Source organism: Laccaria bicolor, genomic scaffold (assembly GCF_000143565.1).
Source record: "Laccaria bicolor S238N-H82 LACBIscaffold_5 genomic scaffold, whole genome shotgun sequence".
In the NCBI taxonomy this organism is placed as follows: domain Eukaryota; kingdom Fungi; phylum Basidiomycota; class Agaricomycetes; order Agaricales; family Hydnangiaceae; genus Laccaria; species Laccaria bicolor.
This window is the reverse complement of record NW_001889876.1, coordinates 1,952,802-1,976,513: the sequence shown is the minus strand read 5'-3', so window position 1 is coordinate 1,976,513 and position 23,712 is coordinate 1,952,802. Positions and strand designations below refer to the sequence as shown.

Sequence of the window (23,712 nt, the reverse complement as noted above, 5' to 3'; positions counted from 1 at the left end):
TGAAAGAAAGAAATCCTTTGCAGGAAGGTTTTCGGAATCTACGTCTTCCGAATTTCACCCGATCGCCAAGAGGATTGCTATTACTAAGCAATTTCGTCGCGAAGGCTTTGTTGGCCAAAAATTTATGACCCGAGCGAGTACTTACAACTTGCACAAGCGTCTGGACTCTGCAAGCGCAATGAAAATGCGCACTGGATTCGGATCCGACGAGTAGTTATTTTAAGAATAGGGCGGATAATTGTATTTTCGTCAGGATGCGGCCGGAAAGTGAATTGAAAGTCCGCTACTCGGCATGAGATGCATGGAGCTGACCCTGTTCAGATCGACCGCGACACTATCCCTGCAATATCCCCACGACGACAGCAACGTCGTCTCCATCGTCCTCGCCGCTCCCCCCAGTCTTTCTGGGCTGTTCGACTGGCCACGACGGCTCTCTCACATATTTCTTCGTCTTTGGCGTCGTAATTCGCTCCTTTTTATCACCCAAACGTTGCCCAGATGCTCTACCTGACGTCCGATGAATTTCCAATCTGTAAGTCATTCCCATCGTCGGGGAGGCTTCTTTTTCTGAACGTTTTTCCCGCCTTCCAGTCGTTCCGTTTGGTGTCATTGGGTGAGCTGACATGTCTCACCAACCTGCGGTCTCCTGACTATCAGCGTACCAGCTTTTACCGCTACCTATGGTATATAATTCGCGTAACCGCCTCTCTCACATATCGCCCAGTACCTCTACCCGAGAACCCCACCTACATCGCATCTGAGGATGTTACTATTATTGTACCCACCATCGACGCCGGAGAGGAGTTCAAGGAAGCGGCCAATAGTTGGCTTGCTGGCAAGCCGAAAGAAATTCTTATCATCACCGAAGAAAAAATGCTTGGTCCCCTGCAAGACCTCGCAAACCAGGTCGACCCGGAGCGTATACGTGTTCTTACCGTCCCCTTCGCGAACAAGCGACTCCAGATGAGCCATGGAATCAAGAACACCACTACCGATATTATTGTCTTTGCCGACGACGACGCTATTTGGCCGCCCACACTCTTGCCATACGTTCTCGCATGCTTTGAGGACCAGAAGGTCGGAGGCGTAGGCACCAGCCAGCGTGTTCAGCCGGTTGGAAACAGGATGACTGTTTGGGAAGTCCTGGCCGCCTTCCGCCTCACAATCCGAAATATCGAAATTTCCTCTTCCACACACATAGACGGCGGCATCCCTTGTCTTTCAGGACGTACAGCTGCCTACCGTACCGTCATCCTGAAGGACCCTGAATTTCTTCATGGCTTTACGCACGACTATTGGCTTGGCAAGTACCAGCTGAACTCGGGAGACGACAAGTTCCTCACACGCTGGATGGTGAGCCACGGCTGGAGCACTTACGTGCAATGCTGTAAGGAGGCCGAGCTTCTTAGTACTATGAAACCCAATTGGCGCTTCTTGAAGCAAGTTTTGCGGTGGACTAGAAATACTTGGCGTTCGGATTTGAGGAGTCTTTTCATGGAACGCCATGTTTGGACTTCTCATCCTTACGTCGCCTTTACAATGGTCAGCAGCTCTTTTTTCTCCGAACTGTCTTGTAGCTGATTGCTGTCGTCGTTAAGGTTGATAAATTATTTAACCCATTTACCCTGCTCGTCGGTCCCTGCTTGGTGTCGTACCTCATGTACAAGAGCACCATACCAGTCGCACAAGGCGGATATCACTTGCCGTGGTGGTAAGGTTTCAACTTGCCTTCCGACTCGAGGGGTAGCTTATCGTCGCATAGGAATATCCTTTGCTCATATTTTGTGTGGCTAGTCGCGACACGGACATTTAAACTCCTACCTCACCTCTGGACGCGTCCACAGGACGTCATCTATGTACCAGCATTCATCCTCTTCGGGTACTACTTCGCCATCATGAAACTTTATGCTCTTTGCACGCTGCACGAGGTACGCCGTCATCCATGCCCCTCAATATACTTGATTAAATGATCTTTCAGACCGGATGGGGCACGCGTGCAGGTATTGGTGATGCCTCTGCCGCCACAGCTGCCGCGGATCGGATGAACGAGAAAACCAACAACAACCCCTATCAACAAAACAATCCATATAACAGCGACCAATCACCATTTCGGGATCAACCTCTGCCATCACCGTACCATGACAACCCCACATCCACCTCGGCTACTCCCGTGTATTCCTCAAGAGCGACCACCGGCCGAAGTGGTAGTATTAGCCGACGAAGACCTACGGAAGAACAGGGAAGTAATCTTGAGCTTCAGGTTGGGTTTGCGCGGTGACGACGTTGACACCATGGACAGCGAGGTGATGGGAGCTGGAACTCGCGAAACTTTGATCGGGCTGGTGCTGGCATGGTACGGTTGGCACAAGGTATAGAAGAGCTTATGATGATGACACTTTTTTTCGACACCACCCTCGTTTCCTACGTCCCACCCTCACTCCCTCCATCCTACACATACATCTGAACTTTTTACATACCCCTTGTTACCTCGTGGATCCCACCCTCATACAAATCACATTGTGTAGCATCATCCAATTTTCAAGCAGCATACCGTTCTGCGATATCTCGTACCTTATTCCTCATTTACTCTATCGAACCTGGTAATATCAGCAGAACGAAAAAAGCTCCCGCTCGCTCGTAATATGTATTTTGTCCTACATCAAGCACCATTTTCTTTTGGCACATTGATGCTTGAGTTACCTTTTCATGTAAACGCGTTACGTTCAACATGGCTCGGTTTTAGCATGTGCAATTGATGTGCAATGTGGATTGTGAGTCTTTTTCCCAGCTTCCATGACGTCACACTTACAGGTCGTACGACCCGATAACACGGAGATAAGATATAGAAGTTTTTTGACAGCGGCAACACTGGTTGAAACTTGACAGAGACTGACAGTCGTTCTGACATTCCTTGGCTGCTTGGCGGTGATAATCAAATTCAACTTGAATTTGCTCAGCAGTAAAATCCCTGGGAGGGAAATAAAGACGGACTAGCTAATCAACAAAGTACGAAAGGTACAGTACTATAACATCGACGGTTGCTCCACACAACTCTCGCAGCCCAAGAAAAATCAGTCTTGAATCATGGAACGTGTAGTTTCGAGGGTTGCTTGAAGACGAAATGGGAGCCTGAGAGTTCCGATCGTCCTCGATTTTCTGATAACAACTGTTACATAGGAAATTTCAGAGGGAATACCTTGGTCCTTGACCGTTCCGAACCCTAACAGTTGCTTGAGGTCAGTTCTAAAACACAGTTGGCAGTCCCAGATTCTTCAGTATATTCTTCGTCAGTCCCTCCTCGTAGACCAAGAAGACTATATATCGATATCCTGGTACGACCGAAAGATGTCTCCGAAACGGTTCGATATTCCTGCTCTAGAAGGGTATCTGCGGTCCCGTGAGCGAAAGGCTACACCAAGGGCGTCATAAAAAGCCAAGTGAGGGACGTACCAATCTAAAAAAACCCTTGTTTTTGTTGAGTGTCCTCAGCGTTGTCAGCTTTGATGATATGCGTCGCAGTACTTGGATCCAGCTCCAAGGAGAGTATTTTGGCTTCCGCAAATGCGACATCAAGAACTTTTGGGTGTCTCAGACGATCCTGGGTAGACCGACCATCGAATATCATGTGTGGAGTGTTGATAACGAACGAGCAGACGCGAATAGATCGTGTCCAATGTCCATGATGAATCACGCATGCGGTACTTTTGCAGGTCGATCGATTGATGTAGGACCTTGTACATAAAATACACTGTATGTCCGTTGGAAGAATGAATAGTTTTTGAAAAGCGTGCTCACCGTCCATGTTGAAACGGCATAAACTTGAATCTCCCTAAATACTCGTGTCGAGAATTAAACTTTCGGCGGCCTCTTGCCAGGTCTACAGGGATAACGTCAATCATCTTGTGTACCAATAGAAGAGACATATTTTTGGATGTTTTCTTCCGCCGTGCCAGTCCAGCTCGTGCCCTCAACCACGCAGGCCTTCCACGACGGCATGGCACGCGTCGCCGCAAGGATGTCATTGATGACGTCTGCGTTCAGCGCTAATGTACGTTGACCTGATGGTGCCGTCGTCGTAGTCGTAGGGTGAGACGGCAGCTGTGTTTCCGCAGATCTCTCGTTGTGTGGTGGCATATTACGTTTGAAGGAAGCTGAGGCATTGTTAAACACTTGTTCTGACGAAATCCAGTCTTGCCAATGTATATCATCGGGGGCGGGGACGGGTGGAGAAACAGGTTGAAAGGGGTGGAATCCACGAACGCGCATCTCATGAATTATGAATAGGGAAGGGAAGGGTGCATATCTGTCGTTGATATCAAGGGCGATGGCTTTACCATGGAATTGCTGAAGGTCCACTCTGGCGGAGTAGTTGATAAACACGAACTTGCGAATCTGTTCAAGTACTGTCAATACTTGGCCCGAATTAAAGACGAAGCGATCTCACGTCTGCAAGGAGACGGATAAAGAAAACATATGAAACGAATAGGCGATGATGCCATGCACACATAGTCATGCCATTGCGTGGTTCATGACCAGGATCATCTTTGGCCTGATCAGGGATCCAACTGCGAGCCTTGAGGTCCTTCCACTGTGCCTCACATTACTTAGCCTCAAGAAGGCCCAAATGCCGTTTTCACTTACGGTCTGAGGCTCCGACACCATAATAATGTGGCAATGCTCTAGACCCTCAATACTGGAAGCCCCACAAACGACACAGCGACGTATTCCGAGGAACTGGTCTCGTCGATCTATTCCAGTGCGGAACGCGGTGGTCGTCGACAAAGCCGACACCTCACTTTCTGACCAACCGTAGCCGGTGGGTGGTGCGCCTGAAAGGAGAGGAAGACAGAATGTGAGCAAAGGTGGCATTGTGAAAACCTTACGAAAACGACGACAGAACGGGAATTATCATGTGGCTGTGCCATCTTTCAGACAATTAGTTGAATTCATAATCCTAGAAGACCTTGATATATTACAATAAATGGTGTACAAGTTATAAGACCGTAGAGGGAAAAAATAAATAGTCTAAGTACAAGGTTCAAAGCACTAGTGACAGCGATAAGCGACGGTGAAGTAGAAAATTGCTTAAAGACCTTGAAGGACAGAGGCGATGTGGTGTAACGTCCCTTCATCAAGCACACCACCTTCAAATAACGCAGAGAAGAACTTGCTCTTGTCAACAGGGAACTTTTCAGCCAAGGTCGAGAGGGCATTCTCGATTCGAACGGACAGTGAATCAAGAACCAGCATAAGATCCAAGTCAGAGGACTGATCGTTCATGCACATGATCTGACCACCCCCGGCACTGCTGTTGATACGAGCGGAACGATTCACCATGGGCCCGAAGTAATCCATTCGATGGGTGATGGGATCCGGCCCACACACGGGCGAACCGCAGTGCATACCATCCGAACGGATAATCCACGAGCAACAAGCCGACCTTGAGAATCCTCGAGGGGTTTGCCATCTTCGCACTCCAAAAGTTCCAAGGGCCAGGCCTCATGCAATAGCTGAACTTGCACTGTGAGAGCCCACCATACTTCATGAGTTGTGTCTGTAATTACTCGTAAGTACGCGGTCGTAACCGACTATGAAAAAAAGGTAGGACATACACGGTCCTCTGTCCACGTCGAGCTGCGACCTCCGTCCAAACCACACCGGACAGCTGGTCTCCGGACCGACGCAAAACTGCATGTCTTCGGGCGGGATGCCTTTAATAGGCCCAGAGACACCTGGTACATTCTCCAGATCCTCAGCAAAGTATAAACTCCCCCCAGCCGGAAAGATAATCTCCATCGTCCTCTTCTCCAGGTCCACAACCTGCTTCAAAATCCCAAGGACGTCCCTCTCCCCCAACTGATCCAAAATCTCCGCCACACTCTTGCCCTCCATAAATTCCGTGAAGCGGAATAATCTGATACTTATATCATTTACAAGATAGCAGCGAAAAACTCCGACATAGGAGGGCTAATGGCACGCCATGCCCTTGCCTCCCTGGGTATCAACAAGAATTGCATCAACGTTCATGGTTGCGCCGAAAATATAATGACCAAGGGCGGCGCCGACGACGACGGCTGTGATCAAATATGCCTACACCCCACAATCATTAGCTAAGAGACAGAGGGAAGGAAAGAAGAACGACCCACATTGTACGTCATGAACACCAACATGAGGAAGAAGGATAGGAAAACAGTGGCGCCATACAACGCCGCACGGAGGGCCCTCGACGCAGGAGGTACCGAAGTTCTGTGTAAAAAAAGGTATTATCAGTCCGTCCGAGTCTGCTCAAACCCAACTCACCCATTCAAAGCCGACCTAACCGCCCGCCCATTCCGTCCCCCAAGCAACGAATCTTCCAACCCCTCAGCGCCCTCCGCATCAGGGCTGCTCCCCCTACTGGGGATCCTAATTTTCCCAGCCTTAGCCGCACTGAGACTCAGCGCGATACGGCGATCCAAGCCCCGCTGGACAACACGGAGGTACTCGTAGAACAGCCCTATCAAGGTGATGGCGAGGAGGGAGAGAACGAATTGAGTGTGCGTGTGGATGTGCCAGGAGCGGAAGACGATGCATGTGTTGATTATGTCTGTGTTCCTGTAGTTGGGAGGGTCAGTAAGGAGGGGAAATATACAGCCTGAGAGACTAACTGACCACAACATGTTCATTGAGCAGCGAGGGCCGCCGCCACCTGTGGGCATGTTATGCCCTGCGTGTGCAGCGCCGTGGTTCATTGCGGACAGTGGTGGCGGTGGTGGTCGTGGTGAAGAGGTGGTGATGTCCAAGGATTGATCGACGCCCAACATTATCTTGCAATCCAAAGACTCACTGACCATAATGGACTCGGAACACCTTTCCAAGTCCCCAGTCTTTCCAACAGAGATTATTGAATTGATAATTGACCATCTCCAGGACGATATCGTCGCACTAACGTGCATTTCCGGAACATCTCATGCAATTCGTCACTCATGCCACCGACGTCTTTTCCGATCTGTAAAATTCGCGCGAGTCGGTATTTCACCAACCTCAAATATATTTATACGACTCTTTCGCTACAATCCAAGCATTGGACAATATGTCCGAGAGTTGGCGCTAGAGGTTGATAACTCCCTTTCGAACTGGGTCCCTGGAAAACAGAGCACCGATGCTGAAAATATCCAAACTCTTACACAAACACTATTCGTAGAGAAGTTGTCCATCCGGGGAGGGACATGTCTGAGTGACAGTTCACCTATGTTGTGGAACTCCCTCCACCACACTCTTCAACAGCCGATCCTGAATCGCATCTATTCTGCTTCCTTGACAACATTATCCATTTACAATTTTGTGATTCCTGTCACAATATTTCAATCCTGCGTCAATCTTTCCGCTTTGACAATCAATGAGGTGTCGAAGGACTCCGAAAAGCCAGAGCCCAATGATCAAGCGATGATGTCACCACATTCGCCACAACCCATGAACATTCCCCAACTGCACTTATTCGAACTTGGCGCATATTCCTGCCACTTTGCGTTGGCACTTGTTCATGATCGTGACAGCGATGGCCATCCCTTGATCAGATTCGATGCACTCAAGACGCTAATCATCCGTTGTGTTTGTCATAATGACACGCAGCTCATAAAGGATATCTGCACAGAAGCAATCGGATTGGAGACGTTCGCATGTAGAAGGACCGTGTTGGACTCTTTTGCTACCCAATGGCCTGACTTCAACAGCAGCTTTTCAACGCTGAAGACCTTGAAGGGACAGTGTACAACCGGTTCTACTGAAACGCTTCTCCTAGGTCTATGTGAGAAACTCCAAATGTTTCCTCAGCCCAATGTTCTGGAAACTTTGGACATCGAGATCATAATAATAACCAGAAGCTGGCATAGCAAGCCGATTTCCGCTCGAAATGAATGGGGACAGTTGGACACCGTGTTATCTCGTGGCTTTCCTCAACTGCACACAGTTTCAATCAATGTTGTTTGGTTCGGCCGTCCAGCAGATTTGGACTCAGGGTTTTACGAGGAGGTTGGGATGGTTCAAGAGAGGTTTCCTTGGTTGAACGAGAACACAGCTGTGAAATTCAATTTCTCGACGAGTTTTGGCATTGAAGGGGCGTCGCATTAGACACTTTTTTTTCACCCCTCGTAGCGATTTGGAAAAAAATCAATATTATGTGATTAAATCCCTGAATTTTGGCATAACAGCGTGTTGTGCGTACAACTGAAGGGGATAGGGTATTGGGGCCCGGGACGGCGGTTGCCTCCTTCCTACACACCGAAACGGAAAGAGGTCAAAGCCAAGAGTATAAAAGCCAATTCGGTGTCTAAAACGTCCAATATCGCACAGAGAAGTTCCTGGAATCCTTCCGCCTAAAGGTGTCAGAGAACAAGTACAACGCAGCTGAAATCTCTTCCTTGATTACAACCCTAGCGCCTTCGTGGATTCTGACTGCATCCATTATTCTATTGAACACCGATGCGGCCGGAAAGAAAAACCGAAGTTGAAACGTACGAATTCAATACCGGTTCAAACTTGGGCGTCCTTTCATTCGTAAATCGCTTTTTTTCTTGGTAACGTCCAAGGTGGTTCGGTCACATCGCCAATACCCACGAGAGAGAAGGAAGATACCGTTGCACGCCGAGTTCCTCGCCTTGAATTTTTAGAAAGGCATTGAAACTTGATTTCAACTCGTTCATGATTTATGACCTGGGAATGGTAAAGCAGCGGTTGTGCGTTGGACGTTGATAATATCGCAAGCCTGGTGACCCCGAAGGAGTATGTATGTTGATCCTGAGAGACGTTCATGATCATGAGGGAAGTATCATGTGGCTGTGCCATCTTCCAGACAATTAGTTGAATTCATAATCCTAGAAGCCCTTGATATATTACAATAAATGGTGTACAAGGTATAAGACCGTAGAGGAAAAAAATAAATAGTCTAAGTACAAAGTTCAAAGCACTAGTGACAACGACAAGCGAAGGTGAAGTAGGAAAATTTGCTAAAGACCTTGAAGGACAGAGGCGATGTGTTGTAACGTGCCTTCATCAAGCACACCACCTTCCAGTAGCGCGGAGAGGAACTTGCTCTTGTCAACAGTGGGTGGGTGAAACTTTTCAACCAAGGCCGAGAGGGCATTCTCAATTCGAACAGACAGCGAATCAAGAACCAGCATGAGATCCATGTCAGAGGACTGATCGTTCATCGGAGGTAAGAGAAGGTCGGGATCGGCGTTGAAGATTCCAGATGGTGTCTGACTCTCGGATTCGTTCTCAAGGCTGATAGTTTCGAGGCTGGCTTTGCGGTCGGATGGCGCTTGGAAGACACGCCCAGATGCAAGGGCTTCGATTCTGAGGCACAATATGCCCAATTCACGTGTCTGTGGGGCACTAAATTGAACGCGTGAGCCAGATGCACTAGGATTTGTGGGACCGTCTTTCAGCTCCTGTCGTCCTTCCAAGCCCGAAGGGTATATGAGCGTCAAGAGCTCTGGCAGTTCGAGGCCCTTCAGCTTGACTTCACCGACAGTAATGACCTCAACACCCATGCGCTTAACTGCATCGATTGCTTGCTGCGGTTGAAGTTTGGAATACTCTGTTTCCGACTCGGATTCCAGAATCTTTGCATTGATCTCGCGGATGATCTCCGTGCTGCACATGATCTGACCACCCCCGGCACTGCTGTTGATACGAGCAGAACGATTCACCATGGGCCCAAAGTAATCCATGCGATGGGTGATAGGATCCGGCTCACACACGGGCGAACCGCAGTGAATACCCATCCGAACGGACAATCCACGAGCAACAAGCCGACCTTGAGAATCCTCGAGGGGTTTTCCATCTTCGCACTCCAAAAGCTCCAAGGGCCAGGCCTCATGCAATAGCTGAACTTGCACCGTGAGAGCCCACCATACGGCAGCCAGGGCTGTGGGGAACGAACACATAAAGGCGTCACCCTCCGTTTTCACTTCGTATCCACCACAGAACCGGAGTTGGCGACGTAGAAGGTTGTTATGCAACCGCATCGCCGAAGGCATACCCGGATTTGCTTCCCAAAGATGTGTAGAGTTTCGGATATCAGTAAACACAAGCGCGAGGTGGCCAACCGGCGCAGGTACTTCAATATCGAGCCTGGCAATGCTACGATCAAGAATCTCGTCCTTCTTCCGTGTTCGGTACATCTGGGGGTCAACAACATTATCCAGAGTAGGCTGTCGAGATCTTGACGACTTGAACAAGTCCGCAACCCAAATCACCATGATCATCGTACTCCCATCCGCCCCATAGCTGATCGCGAAATCACGAAGTTTCTGAGCTGCAATCATAGGATCAGGGCGTTCCGTTCTCGCCACAGTGCGAGCAATGTCCACGGCAGTTTGGTACGAGATGTAATCCCACAGCCCACAGTTGGCCACGATGACGAACTCGTCGAGATCCGTCAGGTCCCATACACAGATATCAGGGCGTGCGTTAACGACGGGGAGTAGCGAGTAGTAGCCGAACGACCTCGAGACGTCCACTTCATCGTTGACAAGTCCAGGCGGTGACACCCATCCCTCAGCTGCACGTATACGAGCAGTCTCATTCCTATCAAACGGATCGTGCTTCCTGGAGACACCCTGCGCCACACCCTGCCTTGACACAACAGCCAGCGCATTCCCAACATTAGCCACATACATCGTCTTCCCCACAAAATAAAGCGCAATACCAGACGCCCCGCTTCTCAAAGTAGCAGAATCCACAAACGTGCTGCCGCTGGTCCCCGTCGTCCCACTCGACTGCGACATCTTGCGATTGCTCGAAAACAGCGTATCGTGCAAGTCCTGGTTCAGCTTTAAAAAAGTACGACGAAGCGCATCTGGGATGATCTCTCCCCTATGAGGATCCAATGCGTCCAACTGCAGCAAAAACTGGCTGACAAAGCGATCATGAAGGAACTTTGAGAGTCGATTGGCGCTTGAGCCTGGGAGGAGGTTTGAAGGTGGCCGCGAACGACCGAACATGGCGAATATAGCTTCTCCCTTCCGTCCAGGGAACTCATGAACGAGATCGAGCATGTTGAGGGAATCATGACGCCCAAGAGCATCAGCTATGCCATATGCCATGCCACAGACGGTAGACGAAGAAGTTCGCACGCGACGGTCGTCGTTCTCGTCTGGAATATCGACTGTTGCGTCTGCACTTGTAGTGGTAATAGTGACGTCCATCAAGCCAAGTACGCGTAGCTGTGTGAGGTCTGTGAACCCCGATAGTGTTCGGCGGCCTATTGCCGTTGGATCCCTACTCGAAAGACGGTGATTCGAATATAGCCTCGTAGGCTCAGCTTTGATTTGCAGACGCTTGTTCCCAGATAAGTTGAGGTACTTGAGGTTCTTGTTGAAGTTCCTACAAAATCAAAATCAATCAGAGAGGGGATTCACAACTCCAACGAAAAAAGGAACTCACCAATTCCAATCAAACTCCCAATTATTGATATTATACTTCAACAAATTACTCCCCACATCCAAATTCGTCAAATTCTTAGCCTTGCACAATTCCTGCGGTAACGTCTGCAACTTGTTCCCATTCAAGAAAAGCGTCGAAAGGCACTTTAACTTCGGTAGATCCTCCGTCGGTATACTCGCCAACCTATTCCCACTCAAATACAACTCTTCAAGCTGCGTCATATTCCGGAAGAACGAAGGTGGCAGTTCTTGAATCTCATTGAACGAGAGATTCAAAACCTTGAGTTCCTTGAATATCATCAACGGATGAAGAACGTCGTCCGTTAACCTGTTCTCTCCCAAATACAGCTTCTCAAGCGAATACACAAGAGGCGGAAGGTTTCCCGTAACAGTCAACGAGGTCGTCGACGTCTTCCTCTCAATAGCCGGCACGGAAAGGGTGTTGTTCTCAGCTGCTTGGGGAGGAAGAGGAGGCGGAGGTTCTTGTTGTACAACGCCCACATTCACCGGAGGATCATGCCACGACCCCAAAAAGTTCGAGGTCACATTAATCTTCGTAAGATTCGCGCAATTCCAAAGACTCTGCGGAAGCTCCGTCAAGCTATTATTATGCGCATCGAGGAATTCCAACTTCTGCAGCCTCCCAATGGACGAAGGGAGTGCGTCGAGCTTGTTATCCGAGACAGAGAGCGTCTCCAGCCAACTGAGATCGCCCAGCGTATCGGGGAGAGAGCGAAATGAGTTGTGTGCGAGGTTTAGCGTTAGAAGAGTCGACAGACACCCGAGAGCCACGTCCTCCAACGACGACAACTTGGCATACGACAGATCGAGTGAAGTCAACGCATACGCCATCATCGGCCCTCCCACCGGTACAAGCGAAACCTGCGTGATATCATTATGCGACACGTCAAGCCTCGTAAGGTGTACACCCAGCGCCAGATCCAGACCATGTATCGAATTATGATCCGCGCTGAGCTGATTCAACTGCGGCAGCGCACAAATCACAGTCAAATCCGAGATCTGATTCCGTCTACAATCCAAAATCCTTAACCTCTTCAAATCAGCGCATTCCCTGGGGAATTTGACGACTTGGTTCCCGACGATGATGAGTCGTTCAAGGTTCTGCAGTTGGCCGATCTCCTCTGGTATTTCCGAGATCATGTTGAATGAGATATCGAGGTCGCGTAGGTTTTCGAGTTGTGTGATGAGGATGGGGAGTGTTTGAAATTTGTTGTTGGATAGGTTGAGTGTTGTTAGTGATCGAAGGCGGGGGAAATGCCATGGTAGCTTTTCTATCCTGTTGTTCTGGATATATAGCGTTATCAAGCCAGGAATGTGTTCTAGATAAGCATCTTCGAGGTCCCCCAGACGATTTGAAGAGAGGTCGAGACGGTGGAGGGTTGTTGAGTGTCGTACGCTCTGAGGGACTTTCTTCATTGCCATGTTGGACAAGCGGAGTTCCCGTAGCACAGAACACGATTGGATAAAGTCCAAAGGGATTTCAAGCATTGGATTTCGCGAGAGCTTGAGGGATACGATGGAATGCGCATGTTGATGAAGAATGACAGGGATCGTCCGCAGACTTCGACCCGTCAGGTCGATAAAGTCAAAATTGTCGTTAAAGTTGAGTTCTTCCTCCTGGTCAATGAATAAGGACATATTCAAAGTTTGTTTAAAAAGATATGCGTACCGCAGGACCAAGAAGCTGGCTTTTATAGACAAACTTCAAGAGAAAAGATAGTCCTTCACCGCCCAACAGTTCCAGTCCATCAACAGGGTCATATCCAGCTTGTTCCAACCGCCGCCTAACTATATCCGCTGGCTTTTCCGTCTGCGCAAGTATTCGCTCTACATACACGGTGAACACAGTAAAAAGCAAGAAGAAGAAAGGGAACCATACCTCTTCCCCGCTCCTTCAAATACAAACGATGTTGCACCCTATCATCCCCAAGCAGCAATTTCTTGTTAAGAGCAGGTGTCAACGCCGCGACCGTCACATTGAAGGGTATCGAAACGACATGATAAGTATTGTTAGCGCGATAAATCCGAATCCGATACGGGCGTTCCGAGATTATCGACAACCTTGGCTGAAGCTGCTGCTTGATAGGTAGTAGTTTTCGTTTCCGGTGGTGCTGCGACTTCGGCCCTCCGTCTCCGTTCATCATCGCACATCCCTTCCCTTTCCCTCCAACAACAGTATCATCCGAGCTCGACTCCGCCGCATCCGGGTCGTCCCCTCCCTCCTCCTCCTCTTTCTCCACCGCCCAACTCTCTGGCGGAGTCCATGTTGGGCTGCCTGGCCCATCCCCGTTTAGATTTGACGTTGATGATGGGTTAATAGGTATCCGGTTGAATCCGGGGGGTATCACGGTCTTTGGCGAGACTTTACGGTAATCCATGGGTATTATTGCTTTCCGCTTGTCCGAGGCGGACGTTGGTACGAATGGGTTGGTGAAATCCAGGGAAGGGTAAATGGAAGGGCCTGGATCCGAAGGGAGGAGGTGGTGACCATTCGCGCTCGACTCACCACCACTAGGCAGACCAGCCTTGCTAAAATCGACAATGCCGTCCATTTTGTCGATGTCCGTGTCGAGCATGTGTCGGTGCTCGTCGTCTTTTGGTGGTGGTGATGGAGGCTCGAGAGTCTGAGACGGTTTCTTCTTCTTCTTGTCGCGTTTTTCCCGTTTCTGGGATGATGAAGCGACGGAGGCGAGGGAAAGGGAGGAAGGGGCTGCGCCGACGTTGAGGAAAGAGACATAGGCATCTGGGAGAGGTGGTGCAGGGGGACGGAGTGAAGGATGTTCTGACCCGTTGGAACCATGATTGTGCTCAACGACCAGTTGAGGCTTGCTCGACTTGCTCCTCAGCCTCGAAAATACGCTGGTCAACGATGACTTTTTGCCAGAGTCAGTTGAGGAGGAGCCGCTGTTGAATGTTATGCGGGAGTCGTCGTCTGCTGAGCGGAGACTGGATGTGTCGGTTATGCTAAGATTACTCTGGGATGATTCTGAAGGACGATTTCCGCGAAGCAGGCTGGACGCGCTGCCTTGTCGTAGTGGTATGAGGGAGGCCAGAGATCCCTTTGAGGACAGTCCAAAGGGGCGTGGTGGGGGTTTCGGTGGAGGCGTTGGCTGTGAAAAAAAAATGAGGTTAATATGATAAAAAAGCTTGTTGTATGAAGACGGACTGGGACATCCAACCAAGGAGCTATCGTCGAATCCTCGTTAACTGGCGCTGACGAAACCAGCGCCAAGCGGGCCACGCCATTACCGTCGACGTCGTCCTCCGTAAGCCTGACGCTAATATCGCTCATCGTCGACTCTCGCCGTGGCATTTTTCGTTTGTGTATGAAGGCGGAGCGACGGGACAGAAAGTACTGTCAAAAGCTGAATCCAGGTCACGACCTAAGTCCGGTGTTCAAACTATACACCGCAACATTTGCTTTCTTCCGTCAAGTTGTCAAATCGATCATCCTCAACCTCCCAAAAGATAAACCACCTGGAACATAGCCAGAATCGTCATAGCCAACTTCATACAAGCATCTGACGTTCCATTTCCGTTCTCATTGTGCACTGACAGTATTCAACTTCTTGCCAACCCTTTAACAAATGAAACAAACGGTTACCAGAGGAATTCCGATCGCTACTGGGAGCTATGTATCTATTATATGACCTTGTATTCATCAATTCCGATATATCGCACAACAAGCCCTGAAGCGCTTGAGCTTGAACTCTGGAAAGGAAACTTTGTCATTTGCTTGCGTGTTCCTCGGATTCTTGAGCTTGTCACATCAGGCCAGTTAAGACATCGCATAACTTTGCTCTGGTGAGGCACCTGTCCACTTAGCACCTGTCTGAACGTCTTTAAAGCGGCGGCGGCGGCGTGATGGAGTTATAAAACTTATATATCTATCTGGGAGTGATGCCCACCTTAATCTTGGTCGGTTTAACCTAGGACTCTCATCATGTTTAATTAACATGTAGCGCTGATGGAACCGCATTTCCTAATCCATACATAAATTTGACATGGACATGGTCAATGTAGAGGCAACGTGTCGTTACTCGTACGAGAGGTGTTTCTGTCAAAAACGCATGGAGCGAGTCCAGAGCTACCTTAAACAATACATATTGAAGTCAATGCCACTAGCCGTAATTTGAACTCGTGTATTGATCATATCTTTGCCAGGCCCCTGCCCAGTACTTACTAGGCACTGCACAGGACAGTACTCAACATACGCAAACTAATCTAGTACCCCATCGATTAATGAAAGAGGGCGCCTCTCCGGAGATTGATCCTCGCGCAGCGGAACCAAGAGGTCTAAACCAGAACCCAGAGTTCCGTCATGATCATCCACACCAAATTAGACAATTTCGTGCGTAACGTAGTGCCAGATATAATGCGTCCAACCCTCAAGCACGCCAGCCCCAGTCATAATATGCAAACAATCCCCCGTGGTATGCTAAAATGAATCATCAATGAAACCTGAAAGGCCCAAGCGAGTTTAATTACTCACCGCATCGGGCCGTAATCTTCCAGGGCGGTCAATGGGCAGATAATGAATATCGGGGAACCTTGTCCGTTCCACAAGAACGGTCTAAAAAGCCATTTCAAGTTATGCACGACATATAAAGGTTCGCCATACCTCAAAAACGCGATTGAAAGCATCGACGTAGCCCCAATTATACCAATTCCAAACAAAAGGCTGGACCTCTGCCCACGGCTCGCGCGCGGCGTGACAGTCTTCATGGCCAGGTAAATAAGAGCGTACAAGCACACGCCTCTTTTTCTTTTTTGCCGGCCTTCCGAACCTCAAGTTGCTGCGATGTTGATTCCACAAAACGGCCTGCACCTCACGGGCCCATATCGTCATCGCCTCATTGAAAAAAGAAAGCAGGCCCGGATCAATGCCGTACCCAGAGTCGGCCTTGGTCTCGTCGTGATAGCCAGAGAAAAGGGTCGTAGTCCAGTGTCCTGCGGTGCTTACGACCATGGTGGCGTAGTTCCCCAAAGGAAGAGGGGACGTGAACAGGTCGAGGTATGAGGCGAGTGCAAGTGTCCATACGGGTTCGTCGCTGAATAGTTTGAATCCCTGTGCCTGTGGAGGGGAGGGGTAAATGGACCGATGTATATCCAGAAGTTCAGCTTGGGAGAATAAAAGATCGATTCGTCGGAAGGTGACTAGAGGGGTCACGGTGATATCGAACCCATCCGGAAAAGAGATGTGTTTGTGTTGGAGGAGTGGTGAAGACGGGTTGAGGTATAAATTCTGCGGCCAGCCGCGGTCGAATGAGCCGCCTTCGGTATACTTTGGCGTTGCGATGACGTGTGGGTATAATAGGCAGGATAACGAAAAGAAGTGGTTCTCCGTCACCGAGTCTAAAATAAACTGAGCACCAAAAGCCATCGAATAACGCGATACAAACATACCTCCAACAAGCAACCACCCCCCATCCTCCACGAGGTGTTTCACAATCAATTCCGGGTCGATTGGTCCGAGGCCACACTGACCGACCCACTCATACGAATGGGCACGCGGGAACCGGTCCCATTGGTCTTCTTTGTCCGCTGCGAGGTGCCAGTAATATTCCCTAGAGCTCGCACATCCTTCAAACCCGGAAAAGAAGAGCGCGTCGTCCTTTTTCTCCATCCTCGTCGCGTTGTGCGGGTTGTAGATCCATGATCCGTTTGTGTATGAAGTGGGTGGACATCCTTGTGAGGAGGATTTACGGTGGAGTGGTGAAGGAGTGTCGTTGGATAGGATGAAGAGGACTGTGAAGGTGATGAAAACGGTCAAGAGGAGTTTCAAAGATGTGCGGCGCGTGAACTTGAAGGAGCGTGGAGGGGACCCTGAGATACAGATGACCATATGTCAGGGCCGAATTGATTGATCCCAGCAAAAGGTGCCGAGCGCCAGTGCCAATTTTCTACAAGTTTTTCTTAGTACACTGGAAAATGGAAACAATTCGTATGTGCGAGCACTCACAAGTGGTTGTTCTTTGCTGGACTTACTACAAATATTTTCAGAGCTGCTGCTATGGCCAGGCGAACTTTACCTTGTCAATTATCATTTGAATCTCCGACATCTTTAGAAGATAACAAGAAATACAACTAGTGATTCAATAGTGATTTCTTCTCGTTCTTGGGATGACGGCCAGTCGTTTTCAAGCATATTAACTACCTGAGATTTGGGCATATATTCGCGACTGGCGCAAGACTAGTGGACGAACTTCGAAGGGCTTTGAGGGAGAAAAAAATCAAATCTAATCTTACCACGTGGGAGTGTGGGAAACCAATACTTTATTTTCCTCTCCGCGACTTCAACGAGGCCCCCTCCAAAAACCCTCCAGTCGCCGTCGTCGTTCACCTCAAGCCAAAATGTCGACGAGCGGCCTCAAAGCGATTGCCCCTGTGCCAACCGCTGCTGATTTCTTGGATATCGTGCTGTCCAAGACTCAGCGAAAGACACCAACGGTTCTTACACACTTCTACCCAAGATCTCACTTTTTTGATGCTGAAAATGTATTCAGGTCATCCATAAGAACTTCAAGATCAGCCGTATACGAAACTTTTATATGAGAAAGGTCAAATTTACGCAGGACACATTCGATGAGAAGCTTGGTGCTATTTTGACGGAATTCCCGATGCTTGATGTTCGTTATACCTCCTTCTTCATGATTTGATTTTGTGTCTGAGTTGTTTGTTCCGTTGAATACAGGACCTTCACCCGTTCTTATCCTCACTTATGAACGTGCTTTACGACAAAAACCACTACAAGCTCGCACTAGGCCAGCTTCGCACCGCCCGCCATCTGATCGACCAAGTTGCCAAAGATTATGTCCGTCTCTTGAAATTCGGTGACAGTTTGTACAGGTGCAAGCAGCTGAAGAAGGCTGCTCTTGGTCGGTGAGTTCTGTGTTCTTTTTTTCGCACTTGACAAAGTCTCAACCTGCAAAAACAGCATGGCGACAATCATGAGACGACAGAAAGACGCCCTGGCGTACCTTGAGCAAGTACGACAGCACATATCCCGTCTTCCGAATATCGATCCCAACACACGTACGCTCCTCATCTGCGGCTACCCCAACGTCGGAAAATCGTCCTTCATCAATAAAGTCACACGGGCTGATGTGGATGTGCAACCTTACGCTTTTACGACCAAGTCTCTTTTCGTTGGCCATCTCGACTATAAATACCTTCGATGGCAAGTGATTGATACCCCTGGTATCCTGGACCACCCTCTCGAGGATATGAACACGATTGAGATGCAGAGCATCACCGCCTTGGCTCATCTGAAAAGTTGTGTTTTGTACTTTATGGATCTCAGTGAACAGTGTGGGTACTCTGTAGAAGCCCAAGTACGTTATCCATCATCCCTTGCCGCCATTTCTCTAACCGAAAACAGTGTAAACTCTTCCACTCCATCAAACCCCTCTTCAATGGAAAACCCACCCTTCTCGTCATCAACAAAATCGACGTCATGCGCCTCGAAGACATCCACCCCGACTCCCGCGCACTCGTGCAAGAGATCATCGACCAAGAAGACGTCCAATGTGTCCAAGTATCGTGTTACTCCGAAGAAGGCGTTATGGACCTCAAAAACAAAGCCTGCGATGCCCTCCTCGCCCACAGAGTCGACGCTAAAATGAAGGGAAGCAAGGTCAACTCTATCATCAACCGCATCCACGTCGCTCAGCCTAAAGCACGGGACGACGTTGTGAGGGCTCCGTTCATCCCTGAAGCGGTGAAGGGGAAGAAGAAATATGATAAGAATGACCCGGATCGTCGTCAGCTTCAACGTGATATTGAGTTGGTGGAAGGTGGGCCTGGTGTATTCAACATCAACATGAAACGTTCGTTTTATCCTCGTTTTTTCTCCTACTTCCTTAGCTAACGCTACTTTACACAGAGAACTACCTCCTTGCCAACCCCGAGTGGAAGATGGACATCATACCCGAAATCATGGACGGCAAGAACGTCGCCGACTTTATCGATCCAGACATCGCCGAGAAGCTAGAAGCTCTAGAACGTGAAGAAGAAAAACTACAAGCCGAAGGGTTCTACGACTCTGAAGAAGACATGGTTTGCACCCCCTTCCTTCCTCTTTTCTTTTCTTTTCTCAAACACCACTCACCCAACTCTTCCTTTTTTTTTTTTCACCAGTTCGACTCGGACGACGAACGCGAAGCAGCCGCAGCCACCATCGCCCTCTCGCACAAAATCCAATCGCAAAGCATCAAAAAGTCAAAGAAGAATCAATCAAGACTACCACGTACCGCCGGGCTACGAACGCTCACGGAGCTCACGGAAGGGCTGACTAAAGCCGGTTTGGACCCGAGCCGTATCCAAGAACGTGCGGAGATGCTTGCTAAGATCCAGGGTGCCAAACGGAAACGCGGTGATGATGAGGATGTGGATATGGATGACGACGATGATGATGAGGAGGAGGACGGGGGAGAGGAGAGTTGGATGGACGTGGATGGTGAGGGGGCTTCTAAGAAACGGTCAAAGACCAACTCGGGTGGGGTGGTGAATAGGCGTGAGCCGAGGTCACATCGTCATTTGGCTGGTATGCGGGACGAAGGGGTGAGTTTCGGGTTCTTTTGTCGTCTTTCCTTCATGTCTGACAAACATACCTTCTTTTCTTCTAGCAAGCAGCTCGTGCAGTCAAACTACGCAACCTCGGTCAAAGACCTCGCAATATGCTGGCGAAAGCGGGAGAGGGCGATCGTACGATCAAAACCAAAATGGTAGGGTTCTTGGAGACGTGTTTATTCAGTTGGTGGCATGAACTGATGGTGTTACTTTACAGCCAAAACATTTGTTCGCTGGCAAACGCAAGGGTGGAAAGACCCAGAGACGATAGATGGTTGCTGTCTATTCTACTTGCATACGTATCTACTACCTGTCGTCCATCGTGTGTATATGAAAGGTTTATATTCCCGTACTGAGCAACGTGTATCATCCATTCCTTTAAGAGCCCATCATCTAGACAGACTGTGCGTATATATAAGTAGATAGATCAAACAAGAGGGTAAGTAGCAAAAGTTTTGTGTTTACCGTAAAAGAAACGTGTATAATAACAAGGAAACGTGGGTAAAGGAGTTTTCGCGGTAACGGTATAGGTAGGTAGGTAGAAGTACATAGTATACAAAGAGAGAAGAGAAAAGATTAAATTAGGGATCAGTATACGGAAAAGAAAGAGAAGGAGGAGGGGAAGAAGAGATTCTATAGACTCGCAAGCACTCCCTCTGCGAGAGAATATCCTGTGAGATCGTGAATGAGACCCGTCTATGAGGGATGGGGAAGGTATCCAGGAGAAAGAAAGGAGGAGTGGGGGTGAGAAGAGGAAGAGGAGGGTAACGTAAATATATCCTGTCAATCCAATCGTTCTGTGTGTCCTGTGGGGTGTCCAGGTAGGTATCGCAGGGGTTGTGCGGAGGTAGGGTATCAGTCCCGCAGAGGTTGAGCAGTATCAGTCCCATTCAATGCTAACGCCTCCCGCAGCAGGCGCCAACCCAATCCCACGTGCAGCCTCTCGTTTCAGCCACGTCATCGCCCGCTTATCCTCCTTCAAAAGGGGAGAAAGCCTTTCCAAGCAACGCTGATTATGTTCCTGCATTCCAAACGCATCGTTAGTCACTTCCCCTTTACTCAACTTGAAGGGACTAGATGAAGGCATACCTTCAACCACGCCTTTTCCTCCTTGGTCAACATACTCTCCTTCACCATCCTAGTTTGTATAGGCACACAAGTAAGCCTCTCAAAGCCTAACCAAGTGTCGCCGTTGAATTCGCCTTTCGTCTATCCCACAATCAGCACAACTCTCAACCAACCAAAGCAATCAAAAAAACTCTCACCTTGACACGACGAACAACAAGCGCACTCTCAATCCTCATGCCCCATCTACCCTCATTATCTGACGTAATCCGCTTATCAGCCGCATGTCCTCGTGTGGCGAATAAGAAAAGGGGAACTCACAATACCCAGGCTCGTTAGTAATGACGTGACCAGCAACCAACGGCACGCTGCTCGAGAAGCTCTGTGGGCCCTCATGGACAGTCAGGAATGACCCAAACCCATGACCCGTTCCGTGCTGCATTACAAATTAATCAGGCCTACCCCATCCATCCAAAGGCCAAAGGAAAGACGAACCAAGTAATTCAACCCCTCCTTCCATAAAGCCTTCCTAGCAAGCACGTCCAACTGCTGGCCGGACGTACCCTCCGGGAAAATCGCACTGTCAATCGCAATCTACCCAAGGTTAAGTTAGCAAAAAACGGGTCGCGCAAGGTGGGAAAGAAAGAACTGAACGTACATGCCCTTGCAACACCCTAGTATACGCCTCAGACTGCTCCGCCGACGGTCGGCCGAAATGTACAGTCCTTGTCGTATCACAAGTTCCGTCCCTGTACTGTCCTCCCGAATCACTAGAAGTGATTTAGTTCAATCACAATAATGCAGCCAAGGAGAAAACGTACTTGAGATAAGGCGTCTCCCGATCAATCATCCTCGCCGTAGACCTCTTGGGCGAATAATGAGGCAACGAAGCGTTCGGTCCACTAGCTGATATATTCTCATACGCCAATCCCATGAAATTCTTGTTCTTCCGCCTAAACTCCGTCAATCGAGACGCAGCTTCGTATTCTGTGATGTCGTAGCCGTCGTTGAGCTTTTGGTCTAGCCACGCTAGGAAACGGACCTAATGAGGATGTAAGCAAGGAAAGAGGTGGAAGAGAGGGGAAAGAAAGGAAACGTACAAAAGAAACTCCATCCCTTAAATACGCGCGTTTCATGCACTCAATCTCAGTCTCATTCTTAATCGACATCATATGCTCAATATGCGAAGGCGCAATCGTATACCGATAATGCGTCAACATCAACGATATCGCATAGGGCGTCTGGGGCGAAAGGAGTATCTACAATCCAATTAGCTTTTCTCTTCATTCCAAAAAAAAAAGACGAATCAACTCACTTTGCCATCACCCCACTCCCTCTTCCTCAAAAACGGCCACAAGTCCGTATAATCCCTCCGTTCGACCGCTATCCTCTTTAAGTACTCCGACAAGCGATCCACGACTTTTGACGAGTCGAGGAATAGGACGGCCGTGTCGAGGCTTACGAACAGGTATGCATGGAAGAGCGGGTTATATGGGATGTCTGAGCCGCGTAAATTCAATGTGTATGCTATAAGAGAGTAAAATTTAGCTGGGTTTACAATTAAAGAATTGAGGGTTGATAGGCACCAATGTAAGACAACGACGTGATGAGCGTCCCAACGTGGATCTGTGCAGGCGTCGGGTCGCCCTTTGAAAACGTGGAGGTAGAAGCAGGCTGTTGTCTTATCCAATGTCTAATCTCCGAAAGCTTGGAATGTGCATCTTTTCCTGTTCGTCCAATCAACCCGTCAGTCCTTCCCACAAAACACCACACCAAAGAAGAAAAACGTACCAGTAAACTCAGTCCCCTGCTCATACACAGGTTCTTTAGGTTTGGGCGGTTTATCCCTCCATACAAGGTCAACCAGATTTTGAGGCGGGTAAACGAGTTTAGAATCCAGTGGAGCGAGTTTCGTGTTTAACAGCGTGGCTTTTTCGTGTGAGAGCATGCGTGCGTCGATGCCTATCCTAGCTCCTTTGACTCGTCCCTATAAGTGACCTGTATTTGAAAGCATTCAAGAAAAAGAAAAGAAAAATACTTACAACAATCCACTCGATCCAATCCTTCGGTTCGCCGGCTTTCCCGGCAGGAATGAGTTTCCAATTCTCGTCTATCTGTTCTTGAGCTTGTAGCCAGTACCGCGAGTCGGTGATCAGATATGCGGATGTTTTTGATACGATTGCTTGGCCTGCTGACCCCGCGAATCTAGATAGGAAATAGGTTTAGATTCTTGTGAAGAAGGAGAGCGAAGGACGACTCACCCGGAGATGAACTCTCGTCGCTTGTCACTCGCAGAGACGTATTCAGACTGATGGGCATCTTCAGTAGGCACAACACTATCCCAATCAACACGTCAGCCTTCTAAAATATGAAATCGGGTTTTGAAAAACGCACTAATAATCCAACGTATCCTTCGCCATCAACTCCCTCAACTGATCCAACCTCTCCGTCGTATCCGGCTTCTCCTTAATACTCTCCACATCATTAATCTTCCTCTCATAAGCCGATCCAACCAAGGTGCTTGTCGAATCATGGGCGTGTAAAAGCGGAGGACGAGGTTTAGGCGCAGTCGACCGACTCCCATTACTCCGATACGTCTGCCTAGACTGATGAGACGTCTTCGTCGCAG

At 49.0% G+C, this 23,712-nt stretch overlaps 6 protein-coding genes across 6 annotated transcripts; 1 reads left to right on the top strand and 5 right to left on the bottom strand.

Annotated features, from left to right (window-relative positions):
• The first annotated feature begins 326 nt into the window (after positions 1 to 326).
• LACBIDRAFT_189031 (glycosyltransferase family 2 protein) lies at positions 327 to 2,617 on the top strand. The gene is made up of 6 exons (XM_001877907.1): positions 327 to 532; positions 592 to 613; positions 666 to 1,542; positions 1,599 to 1,708; positions 1,763 to 1,928; positions 1,979 to 2,617. Exons 1-6 carry the CDS (start codon positions 499 to 501, stop codon positions 2,276 to 2,278), a joined length of 1,509 nt encoding a protein of 502 aa, XP_001877942.1. The 5' UTR covers positions 327 to 498; the 3' UTR covers positions 2,279 to 2,617.
• Positions 2,618 to 3,092: 475 nt separating this feature from the next.
• LACBIDRAFT_314195 (uncharacterized protein) lies at positions 3,093 to 3,802 on the bottom strand (the record flags this gene model as incomplete). Its single annotated transcript, XM_001877557.1, has 3 exons — positions 3,093 to 3,120; positions 3,204 to 3,409; positions 3,451 to 3,802. One exon carries the CDS (start codon positions 3,800 to 3,802, stop codon positions 3,455 to 3,457), a length of 348 nt encoding a protein of 115 aa, XP_001877592.1. The 3' UTR covers positions 3,093 to 3,120; positions 3,204 to 3,409; positions 3,451 to 3,454.
• An 89-nt stretch (positions 3,803 to 3,891) lies between these two features.
• CTR-C (copper transporter) lies at positions 3,892 to 6,935 on the bottom strand (the record flags this gene model as incomplete). Its single annotated transcript, XM_001877556.1, has 10 exons — positions 3,892 to 4,392; positions 4,445 to 4,588; positions 4,642 to 4,829; positions 5,142 to 5,308; positions 5,406 to 5,554; positions 5,659 to 5,914; positions 5,978 to 6,090; positions 6,147 to 6,246; positions 6,301 to 6,646; positions 6,827 to 6,935. 10 exons carry the CDS (start codon positions 6,933 to 6,935, stop codon positions 3,892 to 3,894), a joined length of 2,073 nt encoding a protein of 690 aa, XP_001877591.1.
• A 1,905-nt stretch (positions 6,936 to 8,840) lies between these two features.
• On the bottom strand, positions 8,841 to 13,825 carry LACBIDRAFT_399672 (adenylate cyclase; the record flags this gene model as incomplete). Its single annotated transcript, XM_001877555.1, is given in 5 exon segments — positions 8,841 to 11,367; positions 11,428 to 13,131; positions 13,151 to 13,274; positions 13,327 to 13,513; positions 13,622 to 13,825. The coding sequence occupies 5 exon segments, from the start codon at positions 13,823 to 13,825 to the stop codon at positions 8,985 to 8,987; spliced, it is 4,602 nt and encodes a 1,533-aa protein (XP_001877590.1). The 3' UTR covers positions 8,841 to 8,984.
• Positions 13,826 to 15,786: 1,961 nt separating this feature from the next.
• LACBIDRAFT_324428 (uncharacterized protein) lies at positions 15,787 to 17,509 on the bottom strand (the record flags this gene model as incomplete). Its single annotated transcript, XM_001877554.1, has 5 exons — positions 15,787 to 15,885; positions 15,940 to 16,020; positions 16,069 to 17,273; positions 17,410 to 17,425; positions 17,480 to 17,509. 5 exons carry the CDS (start codon positions 17,507 to 17,509, stop codon positions 15,787 to 15,789), a joined length of 1,431 nt encoding a protein of 476 aa, XP_001877589.1.
• A 3,073-nt stretch (positions 17,510 to 20,582) lies between these two features.
• Positions 20,583 to 23,590, bottom strand: LACBIDRAFT_177837 (uncharacterized protein). Its single transcript, XM_001877553.1, has 15 exons — positions 23,478 to 23,590; positions 23,345 to 23,419; positions 23,129 to 23,288; positions 22,875 to 23,070; positions 22,741 to 22,810; positions 22,687 to 22,709; positions 22,399 to 22,610; positions 22,184 to 22,342; positions 21,905 to 22,125; positions 21,742 to 21,853; positions 21,579 to 21,677; positions 21,405 to 21,519; positions 21,284 to 21,342; positions 21,108 to 21,227; positions 20,583 to 21,039 (listed from the first exon to the last, which is right to left on the bottom strand). Exons 1-15 carry the CDS (start codon positions 23,501 to 23,503, stop codon positions 20,899 to 20,901), a joined length of 1,788 nt encoding a protein of 595 aa, XP_001877588.1. The 5' UTR covers positions 23,504 to 23,590; the 3' UTR covers positions 20,583 to 20,898.
• Positions 23,591 to 23,712: the final 122 nt, after the last annotated feature.